This window comes from Aquila chrysaetos, chromosome 10 (assembly GCF_900496995.4).
Source record: "Aquila chrysaetos chrysaetos chromosome 10, bAquChr1.4, whole genome shotgun sequence".
NCBI classification, from domain to species: domain Eukaryota; kingdom Metazoa; phylum Chordata; class Aves; order Accipitriformes; family Accipitridae; genus Aquila; species Aquila chrysaetos.
In genome coordinates this window covers 34,427,290-34,452,042 of record NC_044013.1, presented here as the reverse complement: position 1 = coordinate 34,452,042, position 24,753 = coordinate 34,427,290, and the positions used below count along the sequence as shown (strand labels likewise).

The 24,753-nt window shown below is 41.9% G+C and overlaps 1 protein-coding gene across 2 annotated transcripts in view; it reads left to right on the top strand.

Annotated features, from left to right (window-relative positions):
• LOC115347365 (protein spinster homolog 2-like) overlaps positions 1–24,753 on the top strand; it is a 141,486-nt gene that overhangs the window by 42,778 nt on the left and 73,955 nt on the right. For both annotated transcript variants that reach the window (XR_003925465.1, XM_030028671.2), the window contains exon 3: positions 22,133–22,269. Coding sequence is in view for 1 of the 2 variants with exons in the window: in XM_030028671.2 (XP_029884531.1) it covers positions 22,133–22,269 (137 nt within the window). In the remaining variant the exon portion in view is untranslated. The remainder of the gene's footprint in view (positions 1–22,132; positions 22,270–24,753) is intronic.

Here is a 24,753-nt window from a genome sequence, read left to right as displayed (position 1 = left end):
GGTCATGCCACTGTCATCTTCCCTTCCGCCAACCATGCTAAGCACTCTTAAATCCAGGTTACTTCTCTGGCAATCTGGGGCTCTGCATGACAGGACAAGGCGGAGCTCTCTTTCTTCCAGAAGGAGATCCTCTAAGTTGTGTCAACAATGAGCAAAACCTTTGTCCCCATTTCCCCCTCCATACCTGATTTTGTATCAGTTCTTGGGAACTTTTCCAGCCTTCTGTAGCATGCCGCTGATCTAGGGATTAAACAGTTTGTATAGGACAGCTCCAGTTTAAGCAATAAAGATGAAAAAGCAGGGCTCTGCGTTCAATGTGCCTCGATTAATGTTGTGACAAGGGTAGGTCTTTTCCTTATCGAGGTAGAGTCAGTTGAGATAGTCCAGAGCCTGATTATTTCCGGCATAAATCCTTTACAAGTTCCGACAGTCCTTTTTTCCTGTGTGCTAGAATGGTATCTGATATGGTAAGAAGTCATGGCAGTCTGAGAGTCTGATTCATGAAAGCAGTTAAGCCTATTTGGAAATCCCTCTGCAATCAAGAATGAAAGTATTTTCTCGAATCAGTGAGCAGCTTATAGGAAAATGTGTTTGTGCCCTAGCCCTGTCCCCCATACACCAAGGACCAAACTATAAAAAATGCTGTTTACAGTGTGAACTCCCACTGGACAGCCCTAGATTGCAAAGTAAATAATCTTTGGTGGGGGAGAAGGGGCAGGGAAGTGAGGGGAAGATGTCCTTGCCTCCTGCTCATAGGAGGGAAATGCTTGAGCCAGTGTTGCACTTTGTCTTTTTATTGTACGTGTCAGCATGTGAGTGCAGGCTACTAGAACAGGGAAACTCTCCAGACTGGCTTGTCTTCATTAACATCTTGATTTTATGATACTGCATAGCCACTAACACAACATAACAATTCATTTTCCCATCCTGTCTTCCTGCTTTGCAGAAGGAAGGTTTGTCCTAACTACTGGCCTTTCAGACAGGGCAGTTGTTGCAAGAGAAACTTGCACTTGTGCTGCCTGTGGCATGTCTGTTCTGTAAGTAGATATTGGCCTGTTTTCCCTTAGGCTGTAGTTCAAGCACCTCTTGCCCAGGTTGTGTTCATTTCTGTAATTTATTATAATAATGAGGGGAAAGATTTCCCACAGATTTTAGAGAAGTAGTTATCATTCCACCCAATGTCCTAACAGTTTTTAACATAGCCTGTTCATCTGTCCCTACACATGTTCCTCAAACCTCAGAATTTCATTCAAGCTCTTTATAGCGGAAGATGGGATTTTTGTTGGTATTGTGTAATTCTTTTAAACAACAACTTCCTCTTAATACCAGCTATGCAATCTCATGTAGCAGGCATCTACACTGTATTGTGTGTTTCATGTACAAATACTTCAGAAGGGCTAGTCTTGCCACCTTTGCTTTTTTCATTAACACCATATTTGGAATTTTGAAAGAGGGAGATGAACATTTGAGTTACATTAACAGTTATTTTAATGTCATTATTAGACATCTAATGGCTACCAGTTGCTGGAAGAGAGGTGTCTACTTATATTCAATACCTCACAAGTAGCTTACTTTTTTTGCTCCCCCTCTGCAGTGACACTAAAAGCTTTTGGTAGTAAGTGGAAAACCTGCTTAGCTTTAATTCTTGCTTTTCACTGAGCCTGTAAGTTTAATTTTCAAGTGTGGTAACCAGAGGTGTGTTTGTATATGGTCTAAATCAGAAGGAGCCCTGTATTTCTTCTCGGTACCCTGATCTAGATCTGTACATACAGTTGCTACTGATACCTAGTGGGCCCAATTTAAAGATGTTAGCCCAGAGGAGAAGATTTTTTGCCTTGACTTTAAGGGAAGTTGGTCTTCTATGAAGTGGGAGTGGGAAAATAGAACTAACTTTCATAGTACATTTTGTATATTTAATGTGCTTCATCCCAGGGGAGCCATAAGTGTTCTCTCTTGAAAGATTTATTTTAAGATTGTTTTGGTTTTGTCTTGCTTCCCACACCTGAAGAACTCTCATTTTCTTAGAGCACAAACCTACAGTTCTGCAGGGCAACATACTGTGTTGTGAAAAATGTAAGCAGCTATATTCATACAGGGATCTGAGATCAGGTGATAAAGAGGTCAGGCTTGGTCTGTGCCTGCTGGGAGATTTCCAAGTTAATATAGTAGAGTTGGAAGCATTGCTGTTGGAGGAGGTGTTTGATTTGAGAGAGAGATCATTTGGATAAACCAAATAGTCTTGACAGTGTGTAGGAGCTCTGTAGCGCTGTAGGTACTGTCTTGCAATGAAGCAAGAGCATTGCTGTTAGCTGTTGTAATGCTGTAGGTATTTGGTAGACTCTGGAAGTGCCAGGGTGTTTTTGTAGCAGTGGGAATGTTGGGGTCCTAGACCAGCCCATATGGTCGTTTTGCTTCTCTAATGTGTCCTTTCTTGAGTTCCAGGTGGCTTTCCCTCTAAACCAGTGCTTCTCAAACCTTTTGGGCTGTGTACCAGACCACTCTGCATCCTTACAATCAAATTTTTATAGTGATTTATCATTAGACCACTGTAAAAGTGATATTGCTGTGTGGCTGGCTGCAAAAAAACTTGGTATTACCTTGTGGAACACAATTTTGGGAACCATAGCCTTTAACTGTTACAAGCTGCTGAAACAGGTGGTGTGTTCCACGTAGAAGCAACTACATTTCTTCAGTGTGGGCTGCAGTAATTCCCCTGTATAGACCCATACACACTTGAGGAGGAGTGACTCATTGGTAGACACATATACCTGGCTTTGAAAATGAATTCCAGGGCATCAGTTTCGTAAAAAGTGAACATTCCTCATGGTATTCGGTAGTGTTACCAGCCTGCAGAACTAGATTCCAATTAACACAAGTAAGTCTGAATTGCATGAATGGTGTATTGTTGCACCAAGTCAAAAGAAATCTCCCAGTGCACTCCCTTTACCCCCCTTATGTGCGCATATTCCAGGATTTTTCCTGTATGCTGTTGTAAGGTTATAGAGCAAAGACCAATTTTTGGCTTAGATTATGCAGGGAACCTGGTTTTGGAGGGAAAATACTACTGACCATAATCCATCACTTACCCCAATTCAAAGTTAGTTCTCACAAAAAATGTAAATGTACATAAACATTTTTTGCTAAAACTGCCTTCAGTTGTTTTCAGGTTTTAGTCAAGTGACTGAGGATGGCTTAGGTTTTTAAATCTCAGATGAAAAACAGTTATTTGATGGGATGAATAGGAGGAGGAGGGGTTCACACACATTCTTGTGTTCTTTGCCGCTGCAAGCAGGGAAGTGCTTTGGTTTTCAGTGGAAAGGATGTTTTCCAGGAAAGTTCAGTTCTGAACCTCTTTTATTCCCCCACTCAGTAATACATCAGGTTATTCCTAATTAAGCATTTGGACAGTTTTAACCATTTCCTCTTTCCAACCTTTCCATCCACTAATGTTTACAGAAGCAAGATTTATTTTACATATTCTCCTACTGCATCATTCTCCTTGCACCTTGTAGATGAGCTGAATTGGAAAAGTGGCAACTCTAATTTATTCTCTTGTGGGACAGTAGTGTTGAAGTGAGAGCATTAATAGTAATACACCTTTTCTGCAAAGAGTTGCCTTAAAGGACTAAGACGTTATAATAACTTTAACTTGCTTATTTGGAGCTACACTAATTTTAAATGGATGGTTACAATAAATTACAATTGGGGTAGACTTGGAAGTGAATTAGGGAGGCAGTACTGGTAAAGCAGTTTGAGCTTTGTTTTCTTTTTATAGTTCTACTGATGGCACTGGCCAAAGTGCTCTCTTCTCTGGGACTTTTCCCTGTTCCCTTTCTTCTCTAAATCATCAGTTTGTAGAAGCAAGGTGATCACCTACCCTGTAAGCCTGTGATGAAGTGCTTGTTAAAACTCACCTTGTTAAGAGTTTTGGCCAAGTGAAGTTTTCAGGATAGGATTTGTCTGTCTGGTGTTTGGGGGGGCTTGGGTTTGTTTTGTTTTGTTTTGTTTTCCTTGAAGGATATCTGAAATATGCTCCAAATTCTTTGTTTTTAATTCTGCCTTAATCACAGTTTCTGGTTTTATCCTTGCCTCTACCCACCCTGGGATTTGAGTGGTTCTGGTCACCACAGCAATTGATGGTATTAGCTGTCAGCTCCGTGCTTGTATGTTCAGCATCCTGTGGCTTTGTCCAAACTACCTGGCAATATAAATAACAATAAAATTGCCTTAGTGCCCGTGGCCACACCTTTTGAACACTAGAAATCATTGACAAAGTCTGACAAAGAAAGGTATTTTTCCATGAGAGCCTTTGTGACTGGAATGGGTCATGTAAGAAAGACAAGTGAGTTAAAGAATAACTTTGCCACAAAAATAAAAAGCTGGGGGTTTTTTTGGTGTTTTTTTGTGGTTTTTTTTGCTTACTCTGGAGTGTGCAGAGTACTTTAGAGATCCATGTGTCTTTGAACTGAGTTGCATTCAATTTAAGCATATGGGCTGTTTTTAAAAGCAGCCTTCCTTTTTACAGGTGTAGTTTAGGATATATAAATGCTTAACTTACTAATTGTGCCTGCAAATCAAGTAGTTAAGTGGCACTAATTCCATCAGCAAAATTGCTTCCAGGGTAAATTGCAAGCTCAAAATTAGTGATTGAGTTGACGATCCTTTAAAAACCTGATACTAAAAATAGGTATTAGTTCAGAAGGGCTGATGTAAAGAGTTATTATGGCGAGAACCATGCAAGTGTTTGACTAGATAACTCCATCTCCTTTATCAATCTTCTTGAAGGTACAATTACAGAACAGGAACATGAAAATGTCTCATAATTTTTGCTGGTTTGGTCCCCCCCATCCCCTGTTTTGTTTTTAAATTGACATTTTCCACCATCAAAATGCTGCCCGTATGATGTCCCCCAAGGAGGGGCTCACAGGAGCACTGCTGGAATGTATAAATCTAAGGTACTACTGTTTTGCTATAGCTCGCGGTGCTGAAAATGTCATCAGCTATGTGGTTGCTTTTGCTTAGTCATGTGGGCCTAGAAAGAGGATCTGTCTCTATTTTGTTGCATTTCTTATAAAACGTGATGAGACCTTCTTATGAAGAAACCTACTTCAAGATGTCCAGCTTCCCTAGTATCTGTCATGATCTGTCAAAACACCAGCCTTGCAAGTTGGCTGTTCTGCTGAAGGTACTTGGAGTTTGTTGGCTACAGAGTCACTGTCAAGGGACAGATATTTTAGATGTGGATACAATAATAAGTGGAATCTAGTAGACTAGTGCCCTGCTCTGGCTCTTGTACTGTCCAGTGTTCTGGGTCATTACTGTGCAAAATCTGTTGTTTACAAGGGTCATTCAGGTTTGGGCATGTGAAGTGAAACAGAGTTGAGCTTTAGAAACATGACCTTCCAGCTCCTCACAAGACCAGTGAGGCTAAATCCACAAATGTGTGTCTCACCTGCCAATGGGTGAGGTCTTCGTGCTCCATTGCGGTGTGGGTCTGCACAGTGCCCTGCCTCCGTCAGCTGGTATCACCAGCCGAAAAGCGCAGGTGGTTTCATTTCTGGTTTACCCGTCCGGAGCCTTCAGTTACTGCCAGCTTTTTGGCTAATGTAGCAATCATGCTGCGTGTTAATGGCTTTGAAACCCATGGATGGTGATAACATGGCAAATTATTAGCAAGTATGATACGAAATATGTCATATTTGGGGGGAGGGTGGCAAGACAAAGAGAAAATATTAAAAGAAAAAGTCTTCGGAAAAAAATGCAGAGAGAGAACAGATTTTCCTGAAAAGCAAGCTGTCCAAAGTTGCCCTTGTTCTCACTGAGGATGTTTTATGGCAGCAAAGGTAATAATACAGGATATTATACAATGGATGTTGAATTTTCACTAAAAGCTCCCTAGTGAGATATTCCTACCAGCTGCTAATGTTATCCCTTCCAATGACTTGGACAATACAGTATATGACCCACTGAGCTGAGAAAATGTTTGCATTGTATATAAAAGACGTTAATTTTCCTTGTTTGTACTTACTGAACTTGTTCATTATGGATTCATAGTCCAGAAACTAGACTCCATTGTCTAGTCACCAGACAAATAAACTGCTGGCAACACCATGACAAGTTTTCCCCCAAGGTTCAGTTTTCAGCTGTATAGGACTGCTAGTAACGAAGCTCAGCTGGCATCTTGGGACTTTTATGATGGTGTGGTCTCTAGGGAGGGGAATGGAATAGGCGCTGAACACAAACTGACTTCACATGGGCCACCGGTCAGTCATCAGTCTCACCTACATATTTAGGCCTGACTGAAATGTTTTTTTTTTAATACGCTAACAATGCCTGGATTCACCAAATATTGTCTTTCCTTTTTTCCATTAATGTAATTGATGATGCATGAAGGCATTGAATTTGCAAACCTTGCGCATTGCAGTATTCATTTCAGTATGTTGTTTTCCAGTAGCTCTCTTTCTGCCAGAAGGATACTAGTCAGAAGAAATTTAAAATGAGGGATTATTTAAACCAGGGTGCAGTCATGCACCATGGCTATTGAAACTACTGTTAACCCTGGGATCATTTACAGAGGTCATGTTCTTTTATCCACAGATGCAAGTTTAGTTGCAAAGCTCACTCCTGGAGCTGCAGTTCAACTTGGTATTGAAGTGTTTTTGCACGTCAGGGATGACACTTTGGAAATTCATGTGCGTGATAATCTTAGAAATAACAACTGTAAGACAGACAGAGACCCGATTCATTCTCCAGTGTAGTTATGATCCTTTTCCTTTTACAAACCATGGCAAATTAAACATTGCGATATGTCAGTATTTCAACAATTTCCTTAAATGAATTTATCCCTTTTTGAAGGCCACCCAGCCACTCTGAAACACTTGCTCTTTGTCTAAATTGCCATTTATAACAGCAAGAGGCAAGAGCATTTCTAAATACTGCCAGCAAAATTGAATCAGCAAATAATTTCTCTTGAATAGCACTAGCCACTTAAAATTGTGAGAGAGGCTTCCTTACATACTCTGTGATCCCTCTTCATTGTAGGATGAAGACTGCCTGTCATTGTAGGTGTTTATTCGTGGTCCGCTGTTTGTTCAGCCCTCTTGTCCTACTAGTCAATACGTAATTGCAAATTGCAGTCGATAGCAATGTTTCTTTGTATTTACTTTGTGGTACAAAAGCCTATTGAAATGTTGCTGGTATTTGAAAAAGTAGATGGGTAAGCCTGTGGCTCTGTACCCTGGCAGAGAGTTGTTTAAGTGCTGATGGGCATCGTGTGGAATTGGATAGGAAGTAGAAAGTGTTTATGACCCCTATCCTGAGCTCAGACCACTGCTTCTTAGATGATGATGAGACTCCCTCTAAAGCATGCTGGACACTCAAAGCTGTGGGAGTTGAGGGTGTTCTGGATGTTGTAAGATCATGTTCTTAACTTCTCTGGCTTGCTCATGGAGCTTGTTAGGAGGTTGGGGTTTGGTGGTTGTCTGGAAAGCCTGTCTCTTGTAGTTAGATGACAGTCCCTAAGAGAAGCACAGGTGGAGTTACCTGCTGTCCTTAACAGCAAGAGAAGGCAGCATGGTCACAGCTGAGAGGCTAGAGCCTTGTTTTCTGCCAAAGGTAGATCTTGCTATCTGGCGCATCCAGACTCCTCCCTGACCCGCACTGTACTGTTAGTCGGCCTAGGCTGGAGGTTCAGTGTCTTATTTCCCGGCCCTTGTAGCTACTGGTGAATTGTTTTTGTCTAAACACGCAGTGTCTGTGGCTGTGCAAGTGTGATGACTAGGGTAATAAAACAAGTAAGAATTAGTTCAGGGTACAGGGTAAGTGAAAGGGCAAATGGTCCCTTCCTTGCCTTTTAGAGAATTCGTGACTCATAATGAAACTAGACAGCAAGTGCATTTACACACACGACACTCTTGGCCAATGTGTCTAGTCCAATTCAGCCAGCCAGCCCCGGCCCCTGTGTGTACTCACATTTTGTCTTCACATGCATGCCCTTCACTTCCTTCTTACGGGAGTAGTTTTACAGATTATCTGTATTATTAATTTGCTCATTCTTAAAAATAAGGAGGGAGGGGTGTAATGTAAAAGCACATAAAGTAATGAACGTCTTAAAAAGGTAGGGTGTGTGTTTTTCTTATGTTTTCTTCATAATGCAGAAACAATCAGTACAGGTCAGTTTGCCAGAAAGTACTCCAAAAACTTATCAGTGAACAGTTAGCTTGTGGAAATGAATGCCACAAGGGGTGTTGTCAGGGCCAGAGCTTAAAAGACCAGATCTTCATGTGGATAACACCTTATAATTGTAGGAGGGCTTAAGCCAGCCTCTGAGTAATTCAGATGCCTATGTAGGAATTTTGTGTACTTTCCTCGGAAGGATCTGATTGCTGTCACTGTCACAGACAGGATGCAAGACTACATGGTTTTCTGATCTGTTGCCATTGTTCTAATGTTCTTATGAAATGGTCTCCTGAGGTTACATGAAAGATCTTTTATTGGGGGACTTGTTATTATTTATACGCTGCCAGCGCCTTAGGCAGAAAGATGGACACTGCTGTTAAGGAGAAACTGTGAGGTTCCATCGAGAGATGCTTTTCCCTCCTTCTGTGTTGCTGCTTTGAATTGAAACCCAGTCAGCACTGTAGAAATTTCCTCTGTAAAATTAGCATGGTTTTGGTCCAGTCCCTGGTGGGTGGTAGCTTACATAGCAAGAGCTGTCATTGCAGGAGACACTATTGTATTTTACAGGCAACTCAGAAAAAAGCAGGCAACTAAGCAGGACAAAATACTGAAATTCCCTCTGTGGCCAGCAAGCAGCTTTTTAGAAGTAAAGGTTTGGTGGGCAGTGTTAGGAAATGTATGTGCTTCCTCCACAAATAAATATGAAGCTATTATATCAAGCACTAAGATCCCTGGGAGGGAGGGAAAGTTGGAGGAAAAACTTTGAGGAAAGTATGAAAATCCCAGGCTGTTGGATTAGCATCAAACAAAAGCAATCACCCACAATTGCTTTTGCATCCATATCTTCTGTGGATTTTAGCATATTCCCATTCCACGATGATTTCTATTCCTGAAAAAATGAATTCGCGTAAAGCTGCAGATGGCAGGATTTTAAGAGCAATACCCCTTGTTGTTGTTGCCTGCGTCTTAGAGCAAGTGAATAAAACCCAGGTATTTCAGATGTCCTCTTGAAGTTCTTGTGATGAGAGGTAATATATTTTCATCCCTTAAAATTCAGTTTAATCTCACAAGTGTTTGCCTTCCTCCAGATAACTAGAGGCAGGCAGTGTAAGACCAGGGTGAAGTTCATCTCTTTAGAAATTTAGAAAGTTTTGAACTGACCTCCGTGAAGGAAGTTAGCTACAATACACAGAGATGAATCAGCAATTTTCCCTTCAGATTGATAGTTTTCTTTAGTTATTGAGGTTTTATTGATTTTAAAAGATGCCATTTTCCTGGACTGCTAAAAGCACTCTTGAAGATGTATGGCTTGAATTGGAAAGGTAACAATTTTGGAGAAGAATGGTGTGAAAGCAGTTTGCTTACCAAAGTCTGACACACTTCTGTTTGCACGTGTACAAATGCATGTTGTGAATAGAATTCCTTGTCCTTCCCTGCAAAGACATTGGTGCTCTGCTCCTGCACTTCGGTGATAACACCGAAGCGAAGCGGGATCTGGAGTGCACTGGAGGTCTCGTTAACCCCAAAGCGTTTCCTGTCCATTTGCCCTGTGTTTACATGCTTTCCCGAGCAATTTCTGGAACATGTAATCTGCAGATATGTCTTCATATCTTCAAGTTTTAACTCGCAGGAGGACAGCTTTGGTGGATGTGAATGATAGACATTAAAAGCTTGAGAGCAAAGTCTCATTTCATACCTCTGTCCTGGCTGGAGTAGAAATTGTTTGTAATGAGGCTGTCAGTGCTGTGTTAGTTGATAGCCAATTGCATAATTAAAATGAGAGTATGGCCATTTTCCCTTCAAAAAAGGGAGCATGTGTTTTGCCAAGCCCACTATAAATGGTACAACAGCCCCCTAAAGAATTGTAATGATAATTAAAAAGAAATCAATCAGTCCCACTGGCTGCCTGGAGAGAATGCCAGCAAAGAACTGTTCCCCCCCCCCCCCCCCCCCCCTTGTTTACAAAGCACAGCCATGTGGATTTGCAAGGCTTTGATGTTGCTTTTCCTTGCCACTCTCAGCATACCCTCAGTTCCCACCAGCACAGCCCTCAGGACTGATAGCTGCAAAATCTCTCCTGAGCTTGCGGCCCTTGTGGAAGGCGATGGCTGAGGGTCTCTTTCTGGCCGAGACTGCTAGCAAAACCAGCATCTGTGCACCAGCCTTCACTGAATCCCTCACCCTGTAATGGAACTGTAACTGAGTTAGCTGTCCTGTGTACTAGCTGTTTGTACGGCATATTTATGAAGTATATGTTTGGTCACTGCAGGGCTTCTCCCGCTTTGTAAATGCAACCAGCAGCTATTAGAAACTCATGTAGAGGTTAGCAAGGCATTCCTACTGCAGAATAGTAATTTATTTGTGAATTTCCTTTTAAAAACAAACCCAAACAAACCTGAAGTCTGACAAAAGCTCTGGGATAAGAATATGTCAGATGAACATTTCTTTTAGCAAATTTCCGTGAGTACGGTGGTATGACAACCTCTTGATTCCACTCTAAAGAGAAGGGGAAGCACTTCCTGTTGCATTGTTTTTCTTAGGAAGCTGCTGTTGGTAAATTACATGTAGCAAATAATTTTTTAGTAATACACCGTACTTTCAAAGTGTCTCCTCTGTCTCCTGTTCTCTATTGCTGCAGGAAGTAGGTTTTGAGATTGATTTGTCTTTGAAATCCTATTGCACCTATTGCACACTAGTTAATTATTTGAAATTAAAATATTAGTTGAGGTAGGATGCAGGATTAGTGGTGCAGTAGTAAAGAAGGATGATAAACCTCATTTTAGGATGAAAACAGTCTTCCCTCTCTATCTCAAATTGGAAACAAGGAACATTATTTCTCTTTATACCAGATACAAATGATGTATCATTCTATGAAGAGAATAACAGATTTAAAGTATTTTATTGCTCATTAAATCTAATTCATGGTACTCAATGCAGATTTCAAGGATCAAGGGATTTAGATTATTCTGCATTATCAGCTTTAGGCTGTCATTTCTTGCTGTGCACGCTGTGGTCGAAAAGGCTTTGTGGGCAAAGGAGCGCGTAACTGTTCCTGCCCTAAGGAAACTGGCTTGCTTCTGGCTACCCATTTATACTGCCTGCCTGGCACTTGCACTGCTGGGCCATAGATCTGGGACCCTGCCAGAAAAGATACAAATTTAGGTTTCAGTCCTCAACAGTTCCCTGATTTTGCTCTCCAGATGGCCACACAAGCTCTAGTACTGGCACAAGGCAAAGTCTGACCAGTTCTTTTAAAAGATCCCACCTTTGTTTCCAAAGGCTTCTGTGAATGCGGTTGTAGCGTGTGCCTGGTATCATCATTGCAATGGAAAATAAAGATACCAAGCAGAGGAAGGGACTAGAATAAGACAGAGATCCTTTGGGTTTGTGGTTATTTAAATGCTTTTCTTAAGATACGTTTCTCTAGCCCTGAGCCCTGGGTAGAGGTGCCTCGTCCTCCTGGCAAAAGAGAGCAGCCCTCCTCCCTGCTGGAGGTTTATTTGTGATTGAAACTCTCAGATGGGTGGCACGTGTGCAGACCGTCCTGGAAAACTGCACAGAAAGGGAAAAGCAAAACGGCTATTCTTTCAGATGCAGACTTCTGTGAGTGCTAGGAGTGATTACTGGCTTTTTCTAGAACAGCAGCTAAAATTGTTTTAGGTGTATTTTAGTCATGTTGAGGCGAAACCAATCTTGTAGCAGTGTCACTTATAATGTTGCAGTGCTGCAAAGCTATTGACCAATCTCTGTACCTCTGGGATCTCATGTCTAATTCAGGATCGACCAGAATGGATACAAATCCATCCTAATTGGCTAGCTAAGTTAATGAAATTTCCCTGCAACTGATTGCACAATGGCAAACCGACCCATGTCACGCATTGTGTGAGCACCGAGGCTGCAGCCAGGAAGGGGTGATGTCCTCTTCTGCTCCACTGTGTTAACTGGCTAAGTGCTCAAACAGTCAGAGCCAGTTAAGTCAAATGGAGAAGAAATTGCAAGGGGACAAAGCTTCTGTTAACTGCCTGGGTACTTCATCACTTTACCTTGTGAGTGTGCATGGGCAGGGTCAAAGTCACCTGTGGTTTTAGAAATGTAACTGTGAACCATGTTCCAGCTTTTAGAAATAATTTTAGGTGCAACTCAATAACATGTTAATAAGCCGTTGCCTAATCAAGCTGGTGGAAATGATGCAGATGCAATTTTGTCATCCTAATTTTTTTTTTTTTTTTTTTTTTCAGAATAATGTGGGAATAGTTGTACCAGTCCAGACCAGAGGTCCTTTTAGTATGTTATTCAGTCTTTGGTTGTGATCAATAGCACATATATAGGGAAAAAAAAAAAAAGACTAGGATAAGAGTATGGTGATAGTTCCCTGGTACACCCTGTCAACTGCATAGCTGAGGACTTTCTGAACAAGAGGAATTATCTTTAACAGTCCTTAAATTAGTATTCTTTTAGGACTTTGTCCAGTCCTGTTTTGAAAGAACATAAACTCTGAGCTGTGATAAAATCCCAATGTTTAGTTAAGTTTTGTGCATGAAATGTCTCCTTTGGTTTGAATTTTGCAGCTGCCAGTCTTATTTGATGCCACCTGGTCAGTCTTCTAAGAGAAGGGGTGGTTCAGTTTTCTCCTCTTCCATGGTACTCATGGTGCTGGATCTCTTCTATATCCCACATCAGTTGTTCCTTTTCCAGTATGTTTAATGTTTTACTGCAAAAGGACCTGTTTCATCCTTTTGACAATTCTTTTTGATGCTGTCTGTACTTTTCCCAGTAATAATCTTTTATGTTACAGAGAAGCAGTAAACTTAGAAATACTAAAACATGTTTTCTGGTAAAGAGGTTCGGATCTCTGTTGCCACTGGGGATTCGTAAGCAGTTGTATCTAAACAAAAAACTCAGCTCTAATGCCCACTGAATCAGGTGGGAGTCCTGCCATTAACTTTGGTCAGGAATCTAAATCAAACCACGCTAAAAGCATTTTGCATAAAAACAACTGAAAGTGGAAGTGGCTATAAAACAAAAGTGGCTTTGACTTATTTAATCATTTGTTTCTGAACGGCAAGAAATGCAAAAGCAGGGTTTAAACACTGACAGACAAGCTCATTTTCTGGGTTCTGCTGTTAAGTGTCAGCAGTCTAATGCTGTCTTAGGCAATAATTTGCATGGCTTTTGTATGGCACTGCCATGGAGAGTAAACTCTGCCACAGCCTCCTGTTCCTGCCCTCTCTTTTCGGCCGCCATGTAATGAACCAGGTCATGGAACTGACCCAGATGTGACGATTTTTTTTTTTTAACTGATGGGGAGAGGTGGTCTGCTCCTCCTGAAATGTTCTCATGGGTAAATTTTAATCCCCCAGTCAAACACATGCTGTAGCCATAGAAGACATTCTGATAGCAAATACACTGTTTATTTCATTGCAAAAGATGTTCATCAGGGCTGGCTATCTGTTGGTGTCCCGGAATCAGCTCACTGCAGGGTCAAGCAAGCACCGGTTTAGGCACAAGGGAAGCGGTGGACTGTAAGCTGTACGCTGGAACTGTTCTTTTGGATTGCTGCCTGCAGCCTTGTATTATGAAGCACTTCTCTAGGAACACAGTAACTGGTTTATTGATGTTTAGGTTGCCCAAATCCCTTTAAAACAATGGTAATGTAATCACTGTAATTCCCAAAGTGAAAAGCAGAAGGTGGGTTTGGGTTTTTCCTCTTTTCTTTTTACATTATGTTGTCTCTGTACAGCTGTTCAAAATTTAATCTAGTAGCAAGTTAGCTCCTGCTGCAAGTAAATTTGCTGGACATCCAGAGAGACTGAACAGCACAGTAAAATGCTGGCTTTTACACTGTACACTTAGGTAAAAAATTTGAGTGCTGTTTTAGATCTTGGCTTTTAATTCAAAGCCATTTTTTTCTTGCCTTTACAACACTGATTGCCTGAATCAGGAAACCCAGACTGATTTCAAACTTTGAAATGTTATAGCAGTATTTGTGAGGCCTAAGTGAAAGAAACATCATTACTGCTCTTTCGGGAGTTCTGGTATGCTGTGGACCATAGAAGTGAGCACCATAGGTTGATCAGCTTAGGTCTATAGAAAGTAGGCTGCGAACATTGTTTATCTTTCCTTTAAGTTTATATGGGAGGCAGTATATATTGTGGCAGGGTTCGTGTTCTCTGCAGTGCGTTGTACCTGATCATTTCTGGGTCTCTCTCTGTCTTCTAGTTACGAGCAGTAACATTGCTGGCTGCAGGCACCTGCCTGTCTCAGCCCGCCAGTAGCAGTGCCGGTGTCTGCCAGAGCAGTTGACAGCTCACTGGTTATAGGCACCTCTCACAGGTGGTGATCAAACTGTCCTCTATCCTCTGAACAGCCCTTAAAATGGGCTCTTGAGAAGACCAGAATGACAGTAGTTCATGTCTTACAGCTATGGTTTTACTTCCACTACTGGACATGCAGCTGTACTTGGAGATGGGTTTGTTGAGTTGAATGTTTCGTGGTTTGATTTGTATTTGAATGTTTTTTTTCTGTAAGCCTACTTATGTAAGGAACTGCCATGGCCACTGGACTCTAGTCTTTGCCAGTCTGTGGGCAACTGTACTCGTGTGTAAGGGTGGTTTCCCTTTTTAGCCTTCACTTTTGTTAGAGTTATTTCTTGTAGCTGTTGTCTAGGCACTTGGGACTGAAGAGGAATATTTCTCCATCCCTGTGCAGCAGTGCACAGAGTGAGTGAAATCTCTCTCACATCTGTAACATCACATACTCACCACTGTATGGATCAATGATATACTATACCATATATGGCAGTTTTGACAGCAGTGACTTATATTTGACCACAGTGGTTGCTCTTTGCCCAACACAGTTCCTCTCAAAGCTTAGGTGGCATTAGTGTGTTATTGGACTGGCTTTCTGGCTATTCCTACTTGATTTTCTGTTTTCAAGGAGTGGATTTCCCAGCAATTCCCACTGAAGCAATTTTTCTCATTAGCTAAGGTGAACAAAGCAAGCCTTCAGGATATCCTTTGCTGGGAATGTACGGGTGAACTCTTGGAAGAATCTGGTTTCTGCAGTGAGGAAAAGGGTTGGAATTACCAGTACTGAATTCTTCCCAGGGCTGCATCTTGTGTATTGTTGAGTCAATCATTTACTTGCCAGGAAAGCCGTGTTTAGGCCTTGTCTGTCTTCATAAGTGTGTTTTTGTAACCAGGTTCTGACCCTGTCACAGCAAATGAAATTGAGTGGTATTGTACAGCAGCCTTCTTCTCAATGTAAATGTGTATGTCAACTGTGTATGTATATAGTCATCCTAAACATGTTGTTTATATTTTGTATCAGTTTGCTCTAAGGAAAAAACTGGCACCTCATGGTGGAACATGCTCCCTATGGAAGAGACAAGATTGGAGCTTGCATACTGATGAGTGGCATTTGCAGTGAGGGAAACACAATCTAGAGTGTCCTGCCAACCAGAGAGATACTAGAGAAATGCAAACAGTGTGAGTAATTAGGTCCACACCTTTTAAAGCACTGCTTTTCTCCTCGTGAATTTGCTGAGGACACAAGCGCACAAGAATGAGGCATTTATAAAATTCTCTATTTCATCTTGTACTGTGGTCTGTTCTGGGAGAGCATTTCAGGCCACGTCCAAACCAAACATTTGTATACTTAAGTCCAGTTGATTTGGTGTGTTCTCAAGCCTTTTTTTTTTTTTTTTTTTAAATGCTCCTGTGTTCGATGCTGTCAGTATATGACAGCTTTGTATGGCATACGGAACTGATGGCGTGTTTCAAAGGTCCTTACACTTGTTAGAAACTTCTAGTCTGCATGATAGTCTGGAACCCAGTGAACTTGTGTTTTGCACTTGGCAAAACGCAGTAACATGATCCATCTGTTGGCCGTTGAATTAGAAACGAAGTAAAACAAAGTCCCTGTGGAGCGTGATGTAACAGCGTACCTACAGCAGAGTTTGTGATAATGGTTACTTGGAAGGTGATATTTTGTACAAGCAATTGTACTGTAAGAATTCATCTCCACCAAAGGATGAATGTTTTAAATCACATTGCTGAGATTTCCCAGGGTCTTGGATTGTCCCTTAGTCAGATATCACTTTTACTTTGGTCACATCACTACGTTGTGTCTGAACTCTATCAGGTTCAATGCTTAAGTAGCATGAAAGGATTTTTGTTCTTGCTTGGCTTGTATGGTGCTGTAAGAAAAAAATTTGCTTTTAATTCTGGTTGTAGACCTTCAAAAATACCTTTAGCATAGATATGGTCCTGTAAACAGGACACTGCTGAAGCTGGAAGACCTGTATGGGTTCAAGATTTCTGTAGTTCATCCTGGGCAGGTCACTTTCCTGTGTCTTGATTTCCTTAGCCCTGAAGTAGAAATTAACGATGTTTAACTTCCTTTCTAAATTGTCCCAAGCCTTACTGTGATTAAATGTGTTGTGTATGTATGTGCTGACTAGTAGTATTATAGCATAAAACTATAATGAAAATGAAAAAAGAAGCATTGCAAAAACATGTCTGTGAAACAGAGGGACTGGTTGGGCTATTGGGAGAGTCTTTATTCACCATCACAGGTAGATGGCACCTGGTCTCATAAGCAGCTTAACAAACACGTGCATTCACAACCGAAAGTCCCTGGAGTCGAAATGGCTCAAACAAATCCCAGAAGGGCAGCGTCTCATGCAGAAAGAGCAGGATTGTGCTTGTACACACCCGTAAATTATCCCATCCAGAGTGAGCTGGGTGTTTAGGTGTTCTCATTGTTTGGAAATTTGTTGTTGGGAAAATATTAACAACCTCACAGAACATAGTTCTTTGCTGTGTCTAAGTGGATTGCCAGTCCCTTGAGGCAGAGGCTGTCTGGGTTTGCCTTCCACAGAGCCAAACACATTGTCAGCAGTCAATTAGATGTGTATATATGGTTTCATGCTGACTCAGAGTTCAAAGATAGCCACTATTTTTTTTCTTGCGGAGCATCCCTGTGTAGAGCGAGCAAGCTATTTTTACCTGAACCTGAACCTTTCTAGCATTATTCCTGATAGGAAAAAAATAAATGCTGTGTGCTTGAAGTCAAAACTGAAAGAAGGAATCTTTTCTTGGAGGTGCCTGTGATCCTCTCAACCTTCCAGTAATTGAGGAAATGGCAGCCTCTGCGTGTGCCTCTCTGTCAATGCCTCTCTTCCTTCTTGGTTATACTACATGGACAACCCGCTGGCAGGAGAAGCCCCTCTGAGACACAAAGGGTTGATCAGTCCCTGTAAGAAAAGAGCAAGTGAGACAGAGACAACGGTGTCTTTGGAATCAAGGGGCAGAAAGCTGATGGGTCAGAGCTGTTTCAGGGAACAGTTGTAGAGTCAAGCTGGTAAATTTTTGTTTGGAGGGAAAGAAGAGAAAAATAAGAGCAATGAAGCCTAGTTCCAGTAGGCAGGAGCTTTTTGTGACTGTTAAATATAGAGTCTAAAGTTCTTCTCTCTCCCCTCGTCTCCTTTGCTTGCACTGTCTGGGGGTTTACTTTTCCACTGGGTACACAGACAGCTCTTGAGAGGGGAAAGTGTGGGCTGAATGGCAGGTCCCTGGCCATAATCCCTGAAAGATGACTGAAGCTATAGTACTTGAAGTAGGTAGTAGAGGCTGGGGAGGTTGCTTTCCTTCTCTGGTGGGTGTTTGGGCAGAGGAGAGGAGAGGGAGGGAAGTGTAAGGTTTTTTGGTTTTTTTTTTTTATGCTGCACATTTTTGTAATTCCAGTCATGCACAGAAAAAGCTGGGCAGTGCTGGCTGGGAAGGTGCTTGTGCACCTGTACAGGGTGGGACAGGCATTCAGAGGCAGAAATAGACACCAAGCCATCCTGTTTGGGCAATTATACTCTTCCTGCATTCTCACCACAGTCGGCATTTCAGCGGCTAAGCCACAAAGGGAGGTATAAAGACAAATGTGATCTACTTTTGAAAATACCTGTACTTAAAAGAACCTCCCTCCTGGGGTGGCATTCATTATGTGTCTGTTTATTCATCCTTTGCTCACATGATAATTTGCTCCTGCAGAAATGTGTCTCGGCTCCACCCAGTGCTGGGACTGAGCCACTTCTGCTGGCACTGCTGGAGATCGTTTACCAGAGAAATTAGCTGTAGAGCATACATAATGGCGACTGACATAGCTATACCTGCTCACAGCTGCTCTGAACGCGATCACTACCTTTTCAGTAGCTCATTCCAAATCCCAATGGATTTCTAACTCTGCCCTGGCTTGCACTGTACATTTTCTCAAGAGTTGGTAATATTCTGAGATGGCTTTAAGTGTAAATGGGAAGAGGAGCTGTTGATTTGGAAGAGGCAAATGAAATGCCAGCCTCCGTCACAGTGCTCTCCTGATATGTAAGATTTGTGGCAGTGGGTTGAGCCAAAACTGCACCTGCTGTGGTGTCACGTCAATATTAACTGGGGAGTGGGTGAGTGCAAGGAGCAGAAAATGCAGTGGAATAGAGGAGAGGAGCCAGATAGGAAGAGGGTGGCTTAAGTGCCAGGCTCCTTTACTGGAATGCATCCCTCTCCCTTATGTTGCAGCCATCTTTTTCTCTACAAATTAAACATGTTTCTGCTGCCCCTCTCTCCAACTGAACGTGCTGGCAGTTTTCTGTCTTCTGGATCAGATCTCTCCTTCATGGTGTTTAGTTGTTGCAGAACCTCAACTCCCGGTCTAGAGTAACTCGGGTTTCCATCCCACCTGATAACGCACCCTAGATTCATTCACCTCTATTCTGCCAAGCCAGTCTGTTGTTCAGGAGTCTTGTCTGTCACTTGCAGAAGTAATTGCAAAAATTGATTCATGGGAAATGCCTGTAACAGGCACATCCTTTTGACAGACCACACAGCCATCATATTCTGCATTTATTTGAGTCAATCAATGCTCTGATGCATATTTGGGTCATAAATAGTCTGATATAAATTGCATTTATTATTATGACAGCTGTGCTCCATTACCTATTATTTATTAGGTTCTGTTGTCCTTTCGTTTTACACCTTGTAGAGCTGTCAAGTCAGCTGCTTACCAGTGACAAAGCTCACAGCTCAGTTCAGAACCTTCCAAAAATAAATTCTCCAAAGGGATTTGAGTAACAGCAGGATGTATATTGTTGGTAAGGCATTGGACAATCTTTTTTTCATTTGTTTTATTGGAAAGAGGAGGTTTGTGCTTTTTGCCTACTTTTGCCCAAATTCCAGAATTAGACTTTGCATTTATGATCCAGAGGTCACTGAAGCTAATAATCCCACTGATGAATGTGAATTTTGGATCACACCCTCCATCTCTCAAAATTGAATTAATCAGGTTATTCGGTATTTGAAATGGTGGGATGCTGACGTGGATGTTTCTAATTTTCCCTTGGAAGCTTTTTTAGCTTCATGTCTTTTTACATCGTAAAAATGGCAGAATATCTGATTCTGAGATGAATGAATTTCAGCGTCCTACCAAGGCTAAGGTCAAACTGCCATGGGCACACTGCTCTGTACAATTCAGAGTCATTTTCTACTTCTCATTCCCAATAAACAGTCACATATCCTTCGTGCCAGGTTGCCGCACCAGCTTTGCAAGGTGCCGAGCTCTTTGGTGTTAATTCAGGAAAGTACTTAATCATGGAACTGATGACTCTAAGGTGCTTAATATAAGCATGTGCTTAAGTGCCTTGCTGGACTGGGGCCAGGACAGATGTACCCTTGCAGAGTAGACGTTTGTAAGCCACTTTTGGTCGTCTAGAGCCAAGTTCACTGGAGATCAAGGGTTTCAGGGATGTGCAGCTCAGGGAGCTGGACTGTGCTGCAGGGGTGGGTGAGCATGACAAAATGCCCTTGCGTGGGAGAGAGAGCATTTACCCAGGCAGTCCCTGTCCTGCAACTAAGCAGGGAACCAGGGCCAGCAGAACATGGGGCTCTTGGGCTACCCCAAGCATTGCACGCACCGAGTGGGAGGTGGGAGCCTGCGTGAGCAGAGACCTGTGCCGGAGACATGCAACAGCCCTGTCTGGCAAAGCTGGCTCTGCACCAGGAGTGTGTGCACTACAGGGAAGGGGCAGCAGCGCTGCCTGGGCTTCCTAAAAGGTATCAGCCCCACAGTCTCACGTGGGGACTGGCTTCCTGGGGACGGAGTACTAAGCTGGGTTTCAGACTGGTTGTGTGGTTTCTCTGTAAAACACAAGAGATGAAAGCACTGAGTAAGTGCTCGTAGTTTTATTCAACAGGTGTTGTTTGCTCAAGGATTTTGGGATAGATGCAGGGACTGAGCAGTATCAACAGGGCTTATGTGCTAGCTTAACAGCGGCGTTGTTCATAGCATTAGTATTGAAATATGTGTGATATAATGTTGCATGTGCTTCTTTTCATGTCTTAACGTTTCTGTATTATCTCTTATTTATTTTACTCTAAATGTAAAAAGAGTAAATCTGCAATTCCAATCAAATATCACAGTGCAAAATTGATATACACACAAACATATGGCTCACAAAATATAGATGCAAATGGATATGTGTTATTTATAAAGCAGCTTTGACATCTTAATATACTAAAAAAGAAGAGACATTTAGATAATTTCATAGTTCAGCATTCTGCATGTTTTTGAGCTATCGTATATCATCATCCATGAAAAATTCATAATTTGGGTCTTAACCGTTTTAATTTTATACATGCATTCCAACCAAAGGGGGGTGTGTCCTCTGCTCTTGCCTTTTTTTTTTTCCTGTTCTATCCCTCCACCCCCTTTTATACAAATAAAAGTAGACGGCTGGGGTTAGACAATGCCAAAAGCCCACCCTGCCTTCCAAGAACTACCTGATAATTAATGAGAGTCATAACCCTGTGACTAAAGAGGGATCTCCAGGTATTCTAGTGTCCCACCCAAATCCTTCTGGGTTTGCTGAACCCAAGACAGTCAGCAAAAGGCAAAATGTTCATACTACACAGCAGTAAAATTGATGTAGTTGCGCTCATCCAAATCTCTAATGTGGACACACAAAAGCCAAGTATAAATCACCTTGAAACCTGGCAATTTTTGCCAAGTTCCAAAGTAATAATGAGTATGGTGCGAGTGCGTCATTTCAGGTGTTTTCAGTGGTGTCACTGGCCAGATCGTTTTGAGCTAGGCTGGAGGAGTGAACTGTGCAGTCAAGGAGATTTTGCAGAGGTTATTCTATCAAGAGCCACATTCCTACATAACAGAGGGTCTTGGGTTAATGCTTTGGGGTTTTTGGAGGAGAAGCAAAGGGGAAAGGTGAACTTGTAGTCTTTCAGAAGAGGACATTCCTGGCCTGTTAGGGCTTTGTAGGTTAAAACTCTTTCTGTAGTGAAATTGTTGCTCAGTGATGGGTTTAAATGCAAGTTCAGTACTGGTGAAAGGACCTAATGAGGACACAGCAGTTTTCTGTCTAACTACAGGGCTGGTGCCAGTAGGATGATAGTAGTGTTTACTGTTTTTCCTCACTGTTTCATGGTTGCCTTAAAATACTGCTAGGAAGGTGAAAGAACGTCAGTTTGTGTGGCCTATTTCTCTCTGGTCTCTGCTGCAAGAGCCAACAAGGAGCCCTTGGCTTGCTTTCTGTTTGCTTGAAACTCTTTCCAACCTCCACTTCACCTTCTCAGTGACATTTAGGCAGAAGCTCTTAATTTATTCCGTCCTGGTTTTGCCCATCCCTGGATTCTGATCTCATAGCGGACTGTGAGGGACTGGAGCTTTCAAACATAGTACGAGTTCACTGGTCTGAAGTTTCTCAGGGAATGAGAAATCTGTTTGATTAAGGAAACATGGACTTCTGAACGGCTATCAGACTGCGCAACTTTGTAAGTCAGGGCTGCAGAATGTCTAATTAAATGGAACTGCTCTCTAGAGGATTTGGCTTGCAGAAAATTAGTTTTCATGTTCCTGGTCTGATGTTTATTAAATGTTTCTTTCCTTTTTCTCTCCTTTGCAGTTTTCATATGTAGTTTCATGGTTGCAGCACCTATCTTTGGTTACCTTGGTGACCGTTTCAACAGAAAGATCATTCTCAGCTGTGGGATCTTCTTTTGGTCAGCTGTCACTTTTTCAAGCTCCTTCATCACTGAACAGGTAAGATCTTTGGAAAGGTGCTTTGCAGGGTGTCCTGAAAAAATGGACAACATGTACCTAAAAAAATCCCCACTTCCCATCACAGTGTGCTCAAGGGGAACGTATCCCTCTGGTGTGTATTTGACATAGAGCATGTTGCATTATCTGACCTTTTGTGGGTGAAGTGTGGTCTGTGTAACTGTGTTTTCTTAACAGTGAAAGCTGTTATTCTTTGATCATGCACATTCATAAAAAATAGCAGGTGAAGCATATCTAAGCAAGAGTTTCTGTTGACATAAGGGCTTTGTTTTGAGGGAGATGCTAAAGAAACTTTAAAAGGCTTTAAAAAAGACTTGGGGAAAAAAAAAATCCATGGCTATATAGTGGTTCTCTTGTCTTCCAATATGTAACAGAAGACACTGGAGTTTGTTGGGAAGTCTGCTCGTGGTATGTGGAATGATGAAATGCATCCAGCAGTGGTTTTACGCATGCGCTTTGTTTCCTGTCCAACAAAGGCAATGAAGGTGGATGATAGCATAGCGATTAGACATAGTTTCAGCTCCTTTAACGCTAGTTGATGGATATGTCTGGGGAACTGATGATGGAGTTGTCAAGCTCACTTAATTTTGTCAAGCTATGCACAGCATCCCTCACCTGCTTTCAGGACAGCCACAGTACCCCATTTTGAGGACTCCTCATTGCATTAATTTTCTTGCCTGTCAGAGGCACTTGGAGGAAACAATGATCAGGCAGTTTCTGGGGAAAAATATCCCCTTGTTTAAATCATATTATAGAGGAGGTTTAATTGCTGCAGGTGGCAACATTCCTGGAGAGACAAATCACAGCTCCTGGCATCATCAGACTGATTTCCCCAAGGGCGGCAGGGGCATTCCTCATCCTTTCTGTCCAGCTGCGTTCCAGAGATTGCAGCATTGTGGTCACGCCTAAAGAACGACAACCAAGGACTAAACCTCTCCACCCTGCTCCGTCCTGCCCACACACATGCTCTGCAGTTTCTAATAAAAGAGAATTTCCACCTAAAATGGGCAGTGGCAGTCACATGTCTGGCTGGCTTTCATGTTGGATTGATTGTTGCTGCATTCCTAAAGAAAAATGCATATGGCCAAATGTAAAAGCCTTTAACTCAGTAAATTGTTCTGGTTTATAATTGGCCAGGAAGCATCCTTTCCAGAGAAAGAACATCTCCCATCTAACATGAAGAGGCTTTTTTAATTTTCTTTCTTTTTTTTTTAATCTCTCTCACAACATTCTGCAAAAGCAGCTGTGATCAGAGGCCAAAGAGGGAAGCATTTTATGAAAGAGCCAATTACCTGCTTATAAACAGTTCTCATGTTACAAACACACATTCATGCTCAGGTTCTAATCGATCTTTCTGCAATGGACCTAGTCCTGTAGTTGCAAGTAGTGGAACACTGGAACTGGACTGATGTAATCTATGTTTTCAGAGTTGATTTTCAGTTTAAGGATTTGAGGCTTATTAGCTGAAGTAGTTCAGGGATTAATACATATGATCATTGGTATACAGGAGCTCAGAGTGCAAGTGGCATATTGTTAGCCAAAGAAAGGGAGAATAATGTTTATAAAGCTGGATTATGTTTGGAATCCAAACCCCAATGTTTTGGAAGTCACAAGAGAGACAAGATCAAAATAGCCAGACCTGTGTTAATTCCTTCTGGATTTGCATCAGTACTAACTCTGGACCCAAACTACAACCTTGGACAAAACCCATCCCAATACTGAGAAAAATCCCCTGTCCTGATTTTACTGTGATCCTCAACTCTACCAGAAGACTTACCTATGAAGCCAGAGGTCTCATGCCCAGCTCTTGTTATCGACTCCAGGAAATCATGGAAAATTTTGCAGCTGCTGTATGGATATGCTCTACCCAGTGGCTGCAGCAGTTGAGCAAGGTCGTAAGCATAATCCCAACTTCACATAGTAACCCTGCTACTTTGGTATCCTTTTTGGAGGCCTGATTTCTAATTGGGAAGACATGCCACATTGAACAAGGTGAATTCCTGAAGTGCTAATGAGAAAAAGGGTCAGAGAAGAGCTGATGCAGCTTTTTTCTTTATGCAGTGACTAACTAGGCACTTTTCCTGATCTTTGTCTTCTAGGATTTGAGGAGCAAAACACTGGCTCTTCTCTCAACATTTTTTTCTTTCTTTCTTTCTTTTAAGACAGAATGTGTGTTTGTCAGCGAGGAAGGCTAGGAGCTGAAATGTGAAAAACTCTTTGCTGGTACAAATAAAAGCAGTAGTAAGACCACTGTAAGTAGATAAGTACTCACATCCGAGTCAACATGAAAACACAGTGCAAGAAGGAGTAAGTTGGCACAGGCTGAGCCCATTGAAAAACTATACTGTGGCAACTGCAAAAATACTGAACTAGGCAAGAAACAATAGGCATTTAATAGAAATAGAAAACTGTGTCTTCAGGGATTGCTTTTCTTCAAATTTTGACAGTGTCTAGTGCCTCATGCAT